The following is a 15984-nucleotide window of genomic DNA, read 5'->3' on the forward strand; positions in this document are numbered from 1 at the left end:
CTCTGGGAAGGGAGTGTGACTGTGGGATAGCAGGTATAGTAGGGAGAGATGGTGCCTATAGTAACAGTGGATAATAGTATCTGGGAAGGGAGTGTGACTGTGGGATAGCAGGTATAGTAGGGAGAGATGGTGTCTATAGTAACAGTGGGATAATAGTCTCTGGGAAGGGAGTGTGACTGTGGGATAGCAGGTATAGTAGGGAGAGATGGTGCCTATAGTAACAGTGGGTTAATAGTCTCTGGGAAGGGACTGTGGGATAGCAAGTATAGTAGGGAGAGATGGTGCCTATAGTAACAGTGGGATAATAGTCTCTGGGAAGGGACTGTGGCTGTAGGATAGCAGGTATAGTAGGGAGAGATGGTGCCTATAGTAACAGTGGGATAATAGTTTCTGGGAAGGGAGTGTGACTGTGGGATAGCAGGTATAGTAGGGAGACATGGTGCGTATAGGAACAGTGGGATAATAGTCTCTGGGAAGGGAGTGTGACTGTGGGATAGCAGGTATAGTAGGAAGAGATGGTGCCTATAGTAAAAGTGGGATAATAGTCTATGGGAAGGGAGTGTGACTGTGGGATTGCAGGTATAGTAGGGAGGGATGGTTCCTATAGTAACAGTAGGATAATAGTCTCTGGGAAGGGAGTGTGGCTGTAGGATAGCAGGAATAGTAGGGAGAGATGGTGCCTATAGTAAAAGTGGTATAATAGTCTCTGGGAAGGGGGTGTGGCTGTGGGATTGCAGGTATAGTAGGGAGAGATGGTGCCTATAGTAGCTGTGGGATAATAGTCTCTGGGAAGGGAGTGTGACTGTGGGATAGCAGGTATAGTAGGGAGAGATGGTGCCTATAGTAGCTGTGGGATAATAGTCTCTGGTAAGGGACTGTGGCTGTGGGATAGCAGGTATAGTAGGGAGAGATGGTGCCTATAGTAATAGTGGTAAAATAGTCTTTGGGAAGGGGGTGTGGCTGGGGGATAGCAGGTATAGTAGGGAGAGATTGTGCCTATAGTAAAAGTGGGATAATAGTCTCTGGGAAGGGAGTGTGACTGTGGAATAGCAGGTATAGTTGGAGAGATGGTGCCTATAGTAACAGTAGGATAATAGTCTCTGGGAAGGGAGTGTGGCTGTAGGATAGCAGGTATAGTAGGGAGAGATGGTGCCTATAGTAAAAGTGGTATAATAGTCTCTGGGAAGGGGGTGTGACTGTGGGATTGCAGGTATAGGAGGGAGGGATGGATCCTATAGTAACAGTGGGATAATAGTCTCTGGGAAGGGAGTGTGACTGTGGGATAGCAGGCATCGTAGGGAGAGATGGTGCCTATAGTAACAGTAGGATAATAGTCTTTGGAAAGGGACTGTGGCTGTGGGATAGCAGATATAGTAGGGAGAGATTGTGCCTATAGTAACAGTGGGATAATAGTCTCTGGGAAGGGAGTGTGGCTGTGGGATAGCAGGTATAGTAGGGAGAGATGGTGCCTATAGTAACAGTGGGATAATAGTCTCTGGGAAGGGATTGTGACTGTGGGATAGCAGGTATAGTAGGGAGAGATGTTGCCTATAGTAACAGTGGGATGAAAGTCTCTGGGAAGGGAGTGTGACTGTGGGATAGCAGGTATAGTAGGGAGAGATGGTGCCTATGGTAAAAGTGGATAATAGTCTCTGGGAAGGACTGTGGATTAGCAGGTATAGTAAGGAGAGATGGTGCCTATAGTAACAGTGGGATAATAGTCCCTGGGAAGGGAGTGTAACTGTGGGATAGCAGAAATAGTAGGGAGAGATTTGCCTATAGTAACAGTGGGATAATAGTCTCCGGGAAGGGACTGTGGCTGTGGGATAGCAGGTATCGTAGGGAGAGACGGTGCCTATAGTAACAGTAGGATAATAGTCTTTGGAAAGGGACTGTGGCTGTGAGATGGCAGGTATAGTAGGGAGAGATGGTGCCTATAGTAACATTAGGATTATAGTCTTTGGAAAGGGACTGTGGCTGTGGGATAGCAGGTATAGTAGGGAGAGATGGTGCCTATAGTAACAGTGGGATATAAGTCTCTGGGAAGGGAGTGTGACTGTGGGATAGCAGGTATAGGAGGGAGAGATGGTGCCTATAGTAACAGTGGGGATAATAGTCCCTGGGAAGGGACCGTGGCTGTGGGATAGCAGGTATAGTAGGGAGAGATGGTGCCTATAGTAACAGTGGGATATAAGTCTCTGGGAAGGGACTGTGGCTGTAGGATAGCAGGTATAGTAGGGAGAGATTGTGCCTATAGTAACAGTGGGATAATAGTCTCTGGGAAGGGAGTGTGGCTGTGGGATAGCAGGTATAGTAGGGAGAGATTGTGCCTATAGTAACAGTGGGATAATAGTCTCTGGGAAGGGATTGTGACTGTGGGATAGCAGGTATAGTAGGGAGAGATGTTGCCTATAGTAACAGTGGGATGAAAGTCTCTGGGAAGGGAGTGTGACTGTGGGATAGCAGGTATAGTAGGGAGAGATGGTGCCTACAGTAACAGTGGGATATAAGTCTCTGGGAAGGGACTGTGGCTGTGGCATAGCAGGTATAGTAGGGAGAGATTGTGCCTATAGTAACAGTGGGATAATAGACTCTGGGAAGGGAGTGTGACTGTGGGATAGCAGGTATCGTAGGGAGAGATGGTGCCTATAGTAACAGTGGATAATAGACTCTGGGAAGGGAGTGTGACTGTGGGATAGCAGGTATAGTAGGGAGAGATGGTGCCTATAGTAACAGTGGATAATAGACTATGGGAAGGGAGTGTGACTGTGGGATAGCAGGTATAGTAGGGAGAGATGGTGCCTATAGTAACAGTGGGATAATAGACTCTGGGAAGGGAGTGTGACTGTGGGATAGCAGGTATAGGAGGGAGAGATGGTGCCTATAGCAACAGTGGGATAATAGTCTCTGGGAAGGGAGTGTGACTGTGGGATAGCAGGTATAGGAGGGAGAGATGGTGCCTATAGTAACAGTGGAGATCATAGTCCCTGGGAAGGGACCGTGGCTGTGGGATAGCAGGTATAGTAGGGAGAGATGGTACCTATGGTAAAATTGGGATAATAGTCTCTGGGAAGGAACTATGGCTGTGGGATAGCAGGTATAGTAGGTAGAGATGGTGCCTATAGTAACAGTGGGATAATAGTCTCTGGGAACTGACTGTGGATGTGGAATAGCAAATATAGTAGGGAGAAATGGTGCCTACAGTAACAGAGGGATAATAGTCTCTAGGAAGGGACTTTGGCTGTTGGATAGCAGGTATAGTAGGGAAAGATGGTGCCTATAGTAACAGTGGGATAATAGTCTCTGGGAAGGGAGTGTGGCTGTGGGATAGCAGGTATAGTAGGGAGAGATGGTGCCTATAGTAACAGAGGGATAGTAGTCTCTGGGAAGGGACTGTGAGATAGCAGGTATAGTAGGGAGAGATGGTGCCTATAGTAACAGTGGATAATAGTCTCTGGGAAGGGAGTGTGTCTGTTGGATAGCAGGTATAGTAGGGAGAGACGATGCCTATAGTAACAGTGGGATAATAGTCTCTGGGAAGGGTTTGTGACTGTGGGATAGCAGGTATAGTAGGGAGAGATGGTGCCTATAGTAACAGTGGATAATAGTCTCTGGGAAGGGAGTGTGACTGTGGGATAGCAGGTATAGTAGGGAGAGATGGTGCCTATAGTAACAGTGGATAATAGTCTCTGGGAAGGGAGTGTGACTGTGGGATAGCAGGTATAGTAAGGAGAGATGGTGCCTATAGTAACAGTGGGATAATAGTCTCTGGGAAGGGAGTGTGACTGTGGGATAGCAGGTATAGTAGGGAGAGACGGTGCCTATAGTATCAGTGGGATAATAGTCTCTGGGAAGGGAGTGTGACTGTTGGATAGCAGGTATAGTAGGGAGAGATGGTGCCTATAGTAGCAGTGGGATAATAGTCTCTGGGAAGGGAGTGTGACTGTGGGATAGCAGGTATAGTAGGGAGAGATGGTGTCTATAGTAACAGTGGATAATAGTCTCTGGGAAGGGAGTGTGACTGTGGGATAGCAGGTATAGTAGGGAGAGATGGTGCCTATAATAACAGTGGGATAATAGTCTCTGGGAAGGGAGTGTGGCTGTGGGATAGCAGGTATAGTAGGGAGAGATGGTGTCTATAGTAACAGTGGATAATAGTCTCTGGGAAGGGAGTGTGGCTGTGGGATAGCAGCAGGGGCGCGCCGCCAATGAGGCAAGCTGAGACGCTCGCCTCAGGCGGCAACGCCGAAGCGGTTTCCAGGGGCGGCAAAAAGCCGCTCCTGCACCTTTAAGAGCCGAATTTCCGGTTTTTAAACCGGAAATTCGGCTTTACTAATGCGAGAGAGCGCAATTGCGCTCTCCGCATTAGTGTTCCTGCCTCCCCTCCCAACAAGTAAGTCGGCGAGGGGGGGCGGCATTGCAGGAGCCGCCTCAGGCGGCACTTAGGTCCGAATCGGCGCTGGATAGCAGGTATAGTAGGGAGAGATGGTGCCTATAGTAACAGTGGTATAATAGTCTCTGAGAAGGGAGTGTGACTGTGGGATAGCAGGTATAGTAGGGAGAGATGGTGCCTATAGTAACAGTGGATAATAGTCTCTGGGAAGGGAGTGTGACTGTGGGATAGCAGGTATAGTAGAGAGAGATGTTACTGTCTGGAATTGTTTAGATAGAAGTTAGGGGGCACCATAACGGCTCACATTGCAACTTATGACAATATCTTATAGTGAATCACACTATGCCTGCTAACTAGTTTGTTCCCTACTCCCAGTATGCCAATATGGTATGTAACTTCAATTAGATATTTGCTTTTTATTAGATGCTACCTGGTGATTGCTAGGCTAGCTACTTATTGACAGATTCAGAGCCAAACTTTGAGCCAGTAACCCAATTATATACCTTATTTGTTAATCAGCTCTTGTCTTAACTTTTCTGTGGACCCAAGAATATCTTGATTAGATCATAACCACTTTGGGTCAGGTGTACTTAGCCATAAATAATATATTTAGCAGTTTATTCAGGGTGTAGCCATATATGTATTATAAAGTTCAGGGGGAGTGGGATCGCCCATGCACTACGGCCACAATACAGTAGTAGAATAAAAATCCTTTTATTCCTTATTCAAACAAACAAGCTGTATCCTCAGCAGGTAACAATAACAACTTAAACAAGCTGTATCCTGCACAGCAGAATTGAAAGAAAACAGTTCATATTCCCATTCAGGGATCAGGCTCACCTAGCCTTGCAAAGCTTTTCATTCCCAGTCAGGAGAGCAGTTTCCAAACACACTTCTCTGGTGCAGACCTCACGTGTGTCTACCAACCCCCTTCCTGAACTCTCAGGGCTGTCTTAAAGGAGAAGGAAGCCCCCTGGGTGCAAAACCCTCCCCTGTGTTGCCCCCCCTTCCTCCTCCCCCATGGCCTACCTGTCCCCCTGGGCAAATGCCCCTAACTTGTTACTCACCCCTCTGCACAGGTCCTGTCCACGGAGTTCACAGTCAACATCTTCTCCCACGCGCGTCTTCTTCCTGCTTTGACCGGCGTCTTCTGGCGCATGCGCAGTAGGAACAGTTACCGGTACGGATCTACTGCGCATGCGCCGAATGTCACAAAGTGCACAGTAGAGCCGTACCGGTAACTGTTCCTACTGCACATGCGCCAGAAGACGCCGGTCAAAGCAGGAAGAAGACGCGCGTGGGAGAAGATGGCGACTGTGAACTCCGTGGAAAGGACCTGTGCAGAGGGGTGAGTAACAAGTTAGGGGCATTTGCCCAGGGGGAGGGGGAGGGGGGAGGGGTTTTGCGCCCAGGGTGTCCTTCTCCTTTAACTCCTGCACTGTTGCAGTAATTAGCCCTGCTGTGCACCTTCACGTACCTGAATAAAGGGGAAATATACCTGTCATCCAGGACCCACATCTGGAGTCCTGTACATATCCCCTCCCTCTGCCTCAATCTTGAGGTGGAGGTAAACCAGATCCCTAAACAATGTACCCGGGATAGTGCATCTGCATTTTGGTGTAGTTTCCCAGGTCTGTGTTCTACATTAAAACTGAAATCCTGGAGGGCTAAGAACCAATGTTTCACCCTTGCATTGGCTTCTCTATTCTTTCTCATCCAAGTCAAGAGTGCATGGTCTGAGACCAAACTAAATTTTCTTCCCAGAAGTTAATAGCGCAAGGAGTCCAGGGCTCACTTTATGGCTAAGCATTCGCTTTCGACTAATGCATAATTTTTCTCTGCAGGAGTCACTTTCCTACTGAGGAAAGCCATTGGGTGTTCTTCCCCATTGATATCCTGTGAAAGTACAGCCCCAAGGCCAACATCGGAGGCATCTGTCTGTACTATAAACTCTCGACTAAAGTCGGGGGCTACCAAAATGGGGTGTTGGCACAATGCGGACCTAAAGTTCTTTAAAAGCCTGTTCTGCATTGTCGTTCCACTTAATCATCACAGACTTCCTGCTCTGAGTCAAGTCTGTCAAAGGGGCAGCCAAGGTAGCAAAATTGGGTAAAAACCGTCTGTATTAGCCCACTATGCCCAAGAAGGCTCTTACCTGTGTCTTAGTCAGTGGCGGGGGCCAATTCAGAATTGCCTCTACTTTACGGAATTGGGGTTTTACCATTCCCCTGCCTACAATGTACCCTAAGTATCTGGCTTCCTCAATCCCTAGGGCACATTTCTCTGGATTTACTGTGAATCCACCTTTTTTTTAGAGTCTAGCACTGCCTGGACTTTTCGCAGATGGGATTCCCAATCAGTGCTGAAAATTACAAAGTCATCTAAGTAGACTGAGGTGTACTTAAAATGAGGGCACAATAATTTGTCCATTGCCCGTTGAAAAGTAATTGGGGCAGTCTGTAGCCCAAAAGGCATCCTTTTGTACTGAAAATGCCCCTCTGGGGTAGGGAATGCAGTTTTCTCCCTTGCCTCTCGGGTTAGAGGTATTTGCCAATACCCTTTAGTAAGATCAAGAGTGGTGGTATACCTGGCCGGTCCTAACCTCTCAATGAGTTCTTCAACCCGGGGCATAGGGTAGGCATCAAATTTGGATACCCCATTCAACTTCCTGTAATCATTACAAAACCGTATAGTCCCATTGGACTTGGGGACTAGGACAATTGGACTTGACCACTCACTCTGTGACTCCTCTATGACACCAAGTTGTAACATTTTCTTTACTTCCTCTGAAACTGCCTGTCGGCGAGCTTCAGGAATGCAATATGGTTTTACACGCACCTTCACATTGGGTTCAGTGATTATATCATGCTCTATGACATTGGTAAGCCCAGGTAACTCAGAAAAAACATCTTTGTTCCTCTGCAAAAACTCCTTAACTTGTTGAATCTGAAACCTTGACAGGGAAGAAGCTACTTTTATAGTATTCACCTTATTTTGTCTTTCAAAGCACGCAGTAGCCCCAGCAGACACTGCCTCCCTATCTCTCCAGGGCTTTAGCAAATTAACATGGTAGATCTGGTAGGGTTTCCTTTTCCCTGGTTGGTGCACCCTGTAATCCATCTCCCCTACCTTTTCAACAACTTCAAAAGGTCCTTGCCACTTACCTATAAACTTACTCTCTATTGTAGGGAGGAGTACAGCCACTCTGTCCCCTACCTGGAAATGTCTTATTTTGGCTGACCGATTATGCACCCTACTTTGGGTTTCTTGGTCCATCGTGAGATGCTCTTTCACCATTGGCATTATATAAGCAATTCTCTCCCTATTTGGGCAATGTGCTCTACAACACTTCTATATGGGGTGGTCTCACTCTCCCATGTTTCTTTTACCAAATCAAGTAACACCGGGGTCGACGCCCATACACCAAAGGGCGAGAATCCCGTAGAAGATTGGGATACTTCTTGAATGGCAAAATGGTGCCACAAGCAGTGGCAATTGTCACTGGCAATAGTGGATATGTCCGAGTGTCCCCGTTAGGGATGCACCGAATCCAGGATTTGGTTCGGGATTCGGCCTTTTTCAGCAGGATTTGGATTCAGCCGAATCCTTCTGCCCGGCCAGACCGAATCCTAATTTGCATATGCAAATTAGGGGTTGGGAGGGAAATCACGTTACTTTTTGTCACAAAAACAAGGAAGTAAAAAATGTTTCCCCTTCCTACCCCTAATTTGCATATGCAAATTACGATTTGGTTCGGTATTTGGGCGAATCTTTCGCAAAAGATTCGGGGGTTTGGCGAATCCAAAATAATGGATTCAGTGCATTCCTAGTCTCCGTGTATGCAAATGACACTGAGAGTTTTTGCTTCCGGACGCATCTTCTTGGACACTTTCCCTTGTACAAGTGTAACCATACTCCCCGAATCAAGCAGGGCTTTACCAGAAACAGCGTTCACATACACTTTACATTCAAAACATCCTTCTGGCAAATCAGGACCTGCAATGCAAACTGGTTGAGCATAAAAGGATACTCTCCGAAGGACATCACACTGCATGGGTTCCACTTGTAGGGGACACTGAGCCCGCATGTGGCCCCATGCCTGGCATTGCCAACAATGCACACCCCCAGACTTCTGGGGTGTTGGGGGGCCTGGCTGTAATGGAGGAGGAACAGTGGATAAAATCTTGTCGCTGTCCTTTATGCTGGTTCCAGGGTTCCCACGGAGGTGAACTTTGCCATCTGGGTTGGTGCGTGGTCTAGATGACTTATTGGGGGTAGTAGCTCCTCCACTGTGGTGTATCTCTTCACTATCACCACCAGCCAGTCCGCTGTTTTAGGGTCTCCATGACTGACCCAGCGCTGTAGTTCAACTGGCAGCGACCTTAGAAACCGGTCTAGCACGAAGCGTTACACCATCTGTGAACCGGTGAGTATCTCAAGCTGCAGCCACTTTGTTGCCAGCTGTATTAGATCATACATTTGTGACCTTGGTGGAATATTCTTCCAATACTTCCAGCTGTACACCCTCTGTGCCCTGACTGCTGTGGTCACTACCAGATGGGCAAGGATCTCTGCCTTGAGCCGGTCATAGTGGAGGGCATCTGCAGGGGTGAAAAAACATCTTTGTTCCTCTGCAAAAACTCCTTAACTTGTTGAATCTGGAACCTTGACAGGGAAGAAGCTACTTTTATAGTATTCACCTTATTTTGTCTTTCAAAGCTCGCAGTAGCCCCAGCAGACACTGCTTCCCTATCTCTCCAGGGCTTTAGCAAATTAGCATGGTAGATCTGGTAGGGTTTCCTTTTCCCTGGTTGGTGCACCCTGTAATCCACCTCCCCTACCTTTTCAACAACTTCAAAAGGTCCTTGCCACTTAGCTAGGAACTTACTCTCTACTGTAGGGAGGAATACAGCCACTCTGTCCCCTACCTGGAAATGTCTTATTTTGGCTGACCGATTATACACCCTACTTTGGGTTTCTTGGGCCATCTGGAGATGCTCTTTCACCATTGGCATTACATAAGCAATTCTCTCCCTATTTGGGCAATGTGCTCTACAACACTTCTATATGGGGTGGTCTCACTCTCCCATGTTTCTTTTACCAAATCAAGTAACCCCCGGGGTCAACGCCCATACACCAAAGGGTGAGAATCCCGTAGAAGATTGGGGTACTTCTCGAATGGCAAAAAGCAAAGCTGGAAGCAGGCAATCCCAGTCCTTCCCATCCTTATGTACTACCCTCTTTAGCATTGTTTTCAGGGTTTTATTAAACCTCTCAACCAGGCTATCTGTTTGTGGGTGATAGACAGAGGTCCTTATGTGTTTAATTTGAAACAGCTTACATAAGTCGGCCATGACCTTTCGACATAAAGGGTGTGCCTTGGTCAGTAAGGACCTCTTTGGGAAAACGTGTCCTTGTAAACATATGAAATAGTTCACGAGCAATGATTTTGGATGAGGAATTCCGTAAAAGAATAGCCTCAGGGTACCGGGTAGCATAATCAAGTATAACTAAAACGTATTGGTGTCCTCGAGTGGACTTCACCAAAAGACCTACCAGGTCCACAGCAATTCGCTGAAATGGCACTTCGATAATGGGGAGTGGTACTAAAGGACTTCAAAAGTGTGGGCCAGGGGCAGTCAACTGGCATGTGGGGCAGGAGGCGCAATATCTTTTTACCTCTGCCTGCAACCCAGGCCAGAAGAACCTATCAGCTATACATGCCACTGCTCAACCACCTCATTTCGGACCAAAGTGACATGGTACAGGAGGTCACCATTAACTGCAAAATGAGGAAATTGCTTATCAAGCTCAGGCTCTTGTGTGGCCCCATTTACCACCACTTCTTGTTCTCTGGCATGTACCAAAGTAGGATCTCACATCTGGGCGGTACTAAATGCTCCCCTAGAAACATCTAGGTCTGGAAGTACAGGATGGGAGGAAGTTTCCTCATCATCCTCCCCAAGCATGACCTGTAATGGGAAAAATCCCCCCCCCCCAGAGGTTACCTTAGTCTCCAGACTGGAGTCCTCAGACCCAACATTTCCCTCAGGAACACTTTTTGCAATTTCATGATTTAAAACATTTTGCTCTGGCAGTTCCACATGATCGCCTTCTTTTAAGGGTGTTGTGAAAGTGTCACTTTCACCCATAACCTGTATTGGGTCAGACATTTTTGTTGTACATCACCCGCAGAACAATGGAAAGTCTCAAGAATAACCTGGTGCAACAATTTCTTTACCACACCAACCTCATGAGTAATGGTGCCACAAGCAGTGGCAATTGTCACTGGCAATAGTGGATATGTCCGAGTGTCCCCATTAGGGATGCACCGAATCCAGGATTCAGTTCGGGATTCTGCCTTTTTCAGCAGGATTCGGATTCGGCCGAATCCTTCTGCCCGGCTGAACTGAATCCTATGCAAATTAGGGGTGGGTAGGGAAATCACGTGACACAAAAAAAGGAAGTAAAAAATGTTTTCCCCTTCCTACCCCTAATTTGCATATACAAATTAGGATTCGGTTCAGTATTCGGCCGAATCTTTCGCAAAAGATTCGGGGGTTCGGCCAAATCCAAAATAATGGATTTGGTGCATTCCTAGTCCCCGTGTATGCAAATGACACTGAGAGTTTTTGCTTCCTGACACATCTTCTTGGACATTTTCCTTGTACAAGTGTAACCATACTTCCCGAATCAAGCAGGGCTTTACCAGAAACACCACTCACATGCACTTTACATTCAAAACATCCTTCTGGCAAATCAGGACCTGCAATGCAAACTGGTTGAGCATAAAAGCATACTCTCCGAAGGACATCACACTGCATGGGTTCCACCTGTAGGGGACACTGAGCCCGCATGTGGCCCCATGCCTAGCACTGCCAACACTGCCCACCCCCAGATTTCTGGGGTGTTGGGGGGCCTGGCTGTAATGGAGGAGGGACAGTGGATAATATCTTGTCGCTGTCCTTTATGCTGGTTCCAGGGTTCCCACGGAGGTGAACTTTGCCGTCTGGGTTGGAGCGGGGTCTAGATGACTTGTCGGGGGTAGTAGCTCCTCCACTGTGGTGTATCTCTCCACTATCGCCACCAGCCGGTCCGCTGTTTTAGGGTCTCCATGACTGACCCAGTGCTGTAGTTCAACTGGCAGCAACCTTAGAAACCGGTCTAGCACGAAGCGTTACACCATCTGTGAACCGGTGAGTATCTCAGGCTGCAGCCACTTTGTTGCCAGCTTTATTAGATCATACATTTGTGACCTCGTGGAATATTCTTCCGATACTTCCAGCTGTACACCCTCTGTGCCCTGACTGCTGTGGTCACTACCAGACGGGCAAGGATATCTGCCTTGAGCCGGTCATAGTGGAGTGCAGGGGTGAGGTCATAGTAAGCTTTCTGCGGATCCCCAATCAGGAATGGGGCAAGGAGACCAGCCCATTTGTCTCTGGGCCATCCTTCCCGCTCTGTAGTCCTTTCAAAGGTTATCAGAAAGGCTTCCACATCATCTGTGGGCATCATCTTTTGCAGGAAATGGCTTGCCCTTATTATTGTCTGGCTGTTAGGGTTAACCACTGCTGTTTCTCGCCCATGAGCTAGCTGTTGTACTGCCTCAGCCAGCATTTTGGACTGTGCCTCTGTAGAATCTTGAGCTTTAGTAGCTTTCCTGAGTGCAGCCAGTTGCACTTCTGTGGCCTTCTGCTGAGCTGCCATGCTCTGCTGCAACTGCACTGTTGCCATGGCCAATTGCCGTAGCAACTGCTCCATGATAAACAGGAGCCCTGCCCTTTGAATGTCACTTTTTAAAGGGCATGTAAAGGCAAAAAAATAAAATCCCATTTTTACTTTCTTTAATGAAAAAGAAACATATCTCCAATATACTTTAATTAAAAAATGTGTACCGAAACTTGACTGTATGCAGTGAAATTCTCCCTTCATTTACTGCTGTGCATAGGAATTGTCAGATGGTCCCTAACTGCTGAGCAGGGAAACAATCATACTTATGAACAGCAGGGGGAGCCCCCGCCTTACTTCCCAGCCATGCAGAACTCAAGCAGCTTTGTTTATGATGAGTTGTAAAGTTCAGGGGGAGTGGGATCATCCATGCACTATGGCCACAACACAGTAGTAGAATAAATGTCCTTTTATTTCTTATTCAAACAAACAAGCTGTAGCCTCAGCAGGTAAAATAAGTAAACTTAAATATATTCTTCAGCATAAAGTAACAGTCACTTTCATGCACAGCAGAATTGAAAGAAAACAGTTCATATTCCCATTCAGGGATCAGGCTCACCTAGCCTTGCAAAGCTTTTCATTCCCAGTCAGGAGAGAAGTTTTCAAACACACTTCTCTGGTGCAGACCTCACGTGTGTCTACCAACCCCCTTCCTGAACTCTCGGGGCTCTCTTAACTCCTGCACTGTTGCAGTAATGCTGTGCACCCTCCAGGTACCTGAATAAAGGGGAAATATACCTGTCATCCAGGACCCACCCCTGGAGTCCTGTACAGTCCTGTTAGTAAATGTGTGCATTATAAGCAACAAAGTGCCCCCTACTGTAAAATATAAGGATATAACAAGACACCTCTGAGTTGCGTGATCTGTAAATATGCACATGGAAATGCTTGTGGACCTCTAATATCATGAATGTTACAGTTGCACCAATTTCTTGAAGTTCATTAGAAGGGAGTCAATGAAAAGACTTGCTATAATGGTTTTTTTTTCTTTTTAAACTCCTTGGAAGAGAGCGCAATATGTTTTCAGTTAATAAGGCACTAAAGTCAAAGGTGTACATAAGGGCACATTTGCATTCATAGCTTAAAGGGATACTGTCATGGGAAAACATGTTTTTTTTTCATAACGCATCAGTAAATAGTGCTGCTCCAGTAGACTTCTGCACTGAAATCCAATTCTCAAAAGAGCAATCAGATTTTTTTATATTCAATTTTGAAATCTGACATGGGGCTAGACATATTGTCAGTTTCCCAGTTGTCCCCAGTCATGTGACTTGTGCCTGCACTTTAGGATGGAACTGCTTTCTGGCAGGCTGTTATTTCTCCTACTTAATGTATCTGAATCAGTCTCAGTGGAATTTAGCTTTTACTATTGTGTGTTGTTCTTAGACCTACCAGGCAGCTTTTATCTTGTGTTAGGGAGCTGTTATCTGGTTACCTTCCCATTGTTATTTTGTTATACTGCTGGGGGGGGTAGGGAGGGGGTGATATCACTCCAACTTGCAGTACAGCAGTAAAGAGTGACTGAAGTTTATCAGAGCACAAGTCATATGACTGGGGGAAGCTGGGAAACTGACAATATGTCAAGACACATCCAAGAGTCTTCTGCACTCAATCCATTATCAATATATCAAAGACAGAGACATGTTGTGCATACTGCTACTGAAAAATGCCTTACCCTTTAAACAAAACAGGGATTGTTTGTCCATATATTGCAATATATTTAAGCTGAACAACTACGTCACAGTCATCCCATATCTGGCCAGTCCTATGCTCAATTTTATCTGATTCATTAAGAATTCTATTGCTTCATTATACATTTTACAAAGGGACTAAGTTTTACCTGCAACTTACTTGCTGCTTTCAAAGTAAAACTACCAAACTTGGCTGCCCTTTTATTAGACACCAGTGGTATCACCTGACTATAGTTGGGAAGGGTGGGAGCTACAACATGGAGCTGGTCACTGCTCCTGTATAACTATAACAAACAAGGGAAAGTTGTGCTCACCACTAATTTTTAAAACCATTAGACAATATGTCTAGCCCCATGTCAGATTTCAAAATTGAATATAAAAAAATCTGTTTGCTATTTTGAAAAATGGATTAAAGTGCAGAATTCTGCTGGAGCAGCACTATTAACTGATGTGTTTTGAAAAAAACATGTTTTCCCATGACAGTATCCCTTTAAGAGAAGCCAATTAGCCGTTACATCCGAGTACAATCACGCAGGTTTGGCAGGTTGACATGATGCATAACTCTCAACGTGGGAGACAGGAATCTGCTATGTGATGTAATAAAACGTGAGACGCTCCAGACATCACTTCCCCTCAAGCAGAACTGTACAAAGAGCGTGTCATTGCATGAGCGCGGATGCCTTAATACGTTGGGATTGACATAACTTTTTCCATCATGTCTTTTTAGGGTCCTCCTGGGCGACCTGGTCTTAATGGAGCTGATGGTATTCGAGGACCACCAGGGAACACTGTGATGCTCCCTGTAAGTTGATGGTGGCTTTGTGGTGTACTGATATTGTGGGTAGATATTGGAGACTAAAGGAACTAAAATATTTTTATCCTGTAAAAATGGCTGAATCCTGGATTCCCCTTATAGGTCCCTTATTAGTTAATGTTCCATATTATGTGAAACAATGTATTCCCATGAAGAGATAAATTGACTAGTAGAAAATGGAGAACGCTGTACCATCCCCCATAGTTTTTTTAAATTCCAACCATACCCCCTGCATAGCACCCCCTCTGATACTGCAACAGCCATACTAACTAAAAGTCAACTGCCAGTGAGGTAACTAAATATCACTGGGCCCCACAGCTAATTACTTTTCAGACCCCCAAAATGTCTCAAGGTTGACTTGTTTTACCAATATTTATTGAAATTGTATATGAATTAGGGCCTCATGGGGCCCCTATACCTCCTAGGCCCCCCTGCAGCCGCAGCCTGTAGTTATGCCCCTGTCAACTGCTCCCCTGAATCTATTGTTGAACTGCGGGACTGGTAGCCACCATGTTTGACCACCTCACTTCCAGTGCCAGATGCATGGAGGCGCCTAGCAACTAAGGGCATGCACACTGGAATCTGACCCATGGTCCTGGCACAGACACTGGTTACTGTTCAGTGATCACTGCCATACAGCATGGGGCCAGAAGACAGTTACAAGAACAGTTAAGCACAAAACATAGGCAGTTGTTAGAATAACTCACCAAAGTAGATCAGTGGCCCAGGTGCTCCTGCCCAAGGCCCTCAGCTCAAGGGGGTGGATAAACCGTAGGCAAACAAACAAAGGCAATCCACTACGAATAGATCAGACCGAAAGATAAATAAAAATTGAAACCTTTATTGTACAAACATCTCTTGTCTGACTATGACTAAGTGTCCCAGTGACACAAAACGCATCAGGCATGAGATGTTTGTACAATAAAGGTTTGGATTTCTATTTCATCCTTTGGTCTGATCTATTCATGGTGTGCCGGAGTGCCTTGCACCAACATTTGTTTAGACAGTTACCCAAAGTTATTTTTTGTTGTTAAGAGCATCCCAAGGTTTCAACATTGAGTGTTTGTTGTGCCATTGTGAATTCAAGACTATCCCTACCTCACATCCTAATTTTTCTTCTTTCCCGACTCTCTCTCTAAAGTTCCAGTTTGGAGGGGATTCAAGACTACAGACAGTGTCTTTCCAGGAAGCACAGGCTCAGTCCATCTTACAGCAAGCAAAAGTAATGAACCGCATAATAATGTGCAATGTTTTTGTTATTTTTATAACAACTTTTTTAGAACATAAATATGTGTAAAAAATGTAATGAGCATGAAAAAATACCCCACACCTGAGAGTCTCATGCTGTTCCTAAGATA

General features: G+C 46.0%; 1 protein-coding gene across 3 annotated transcripts in view; it reads left to right on the forward strand.

Moving 5' to 3' along the window:
* Positions 1-15984, forward strand: part of col5a3.L (collagen type V alpha 3 L homeolog) — a 142896-nt gene that overhangs the window by 77622 nt on the left and 49290 nt on the right. For all 3 annotated transcript variants that reach the window (XM_041587221.1, XM_018253662.2, XM_018253663.2), the window contains 2 exons: positions 14540-14614; positions 15768-15848. In XM_041587221.1, the coding sequence (XP_041443155.1) occupies positions 14540-14614; positions 15768-15848 (156 nt within the window). The remainder of the gene's footprint in view (positions 1-14539; positions 14615-15767; positions 15849-15984) is intronic.

The sequence above is a fragment of the Xenopus laevis genome, chromosome 3L (assembly GCF_017654675.1).
Source record: "Xenopus laevis strain J_2021 chromosome 3L, Xenopus_laevis_v10.1, whole genome shotgun sequence".
Lineage (NCBI taxonomy): Eukaryota > Metazoa > Chordata > Amphibia > Anura > Pipidae > Xenopus > Xenopus laevis.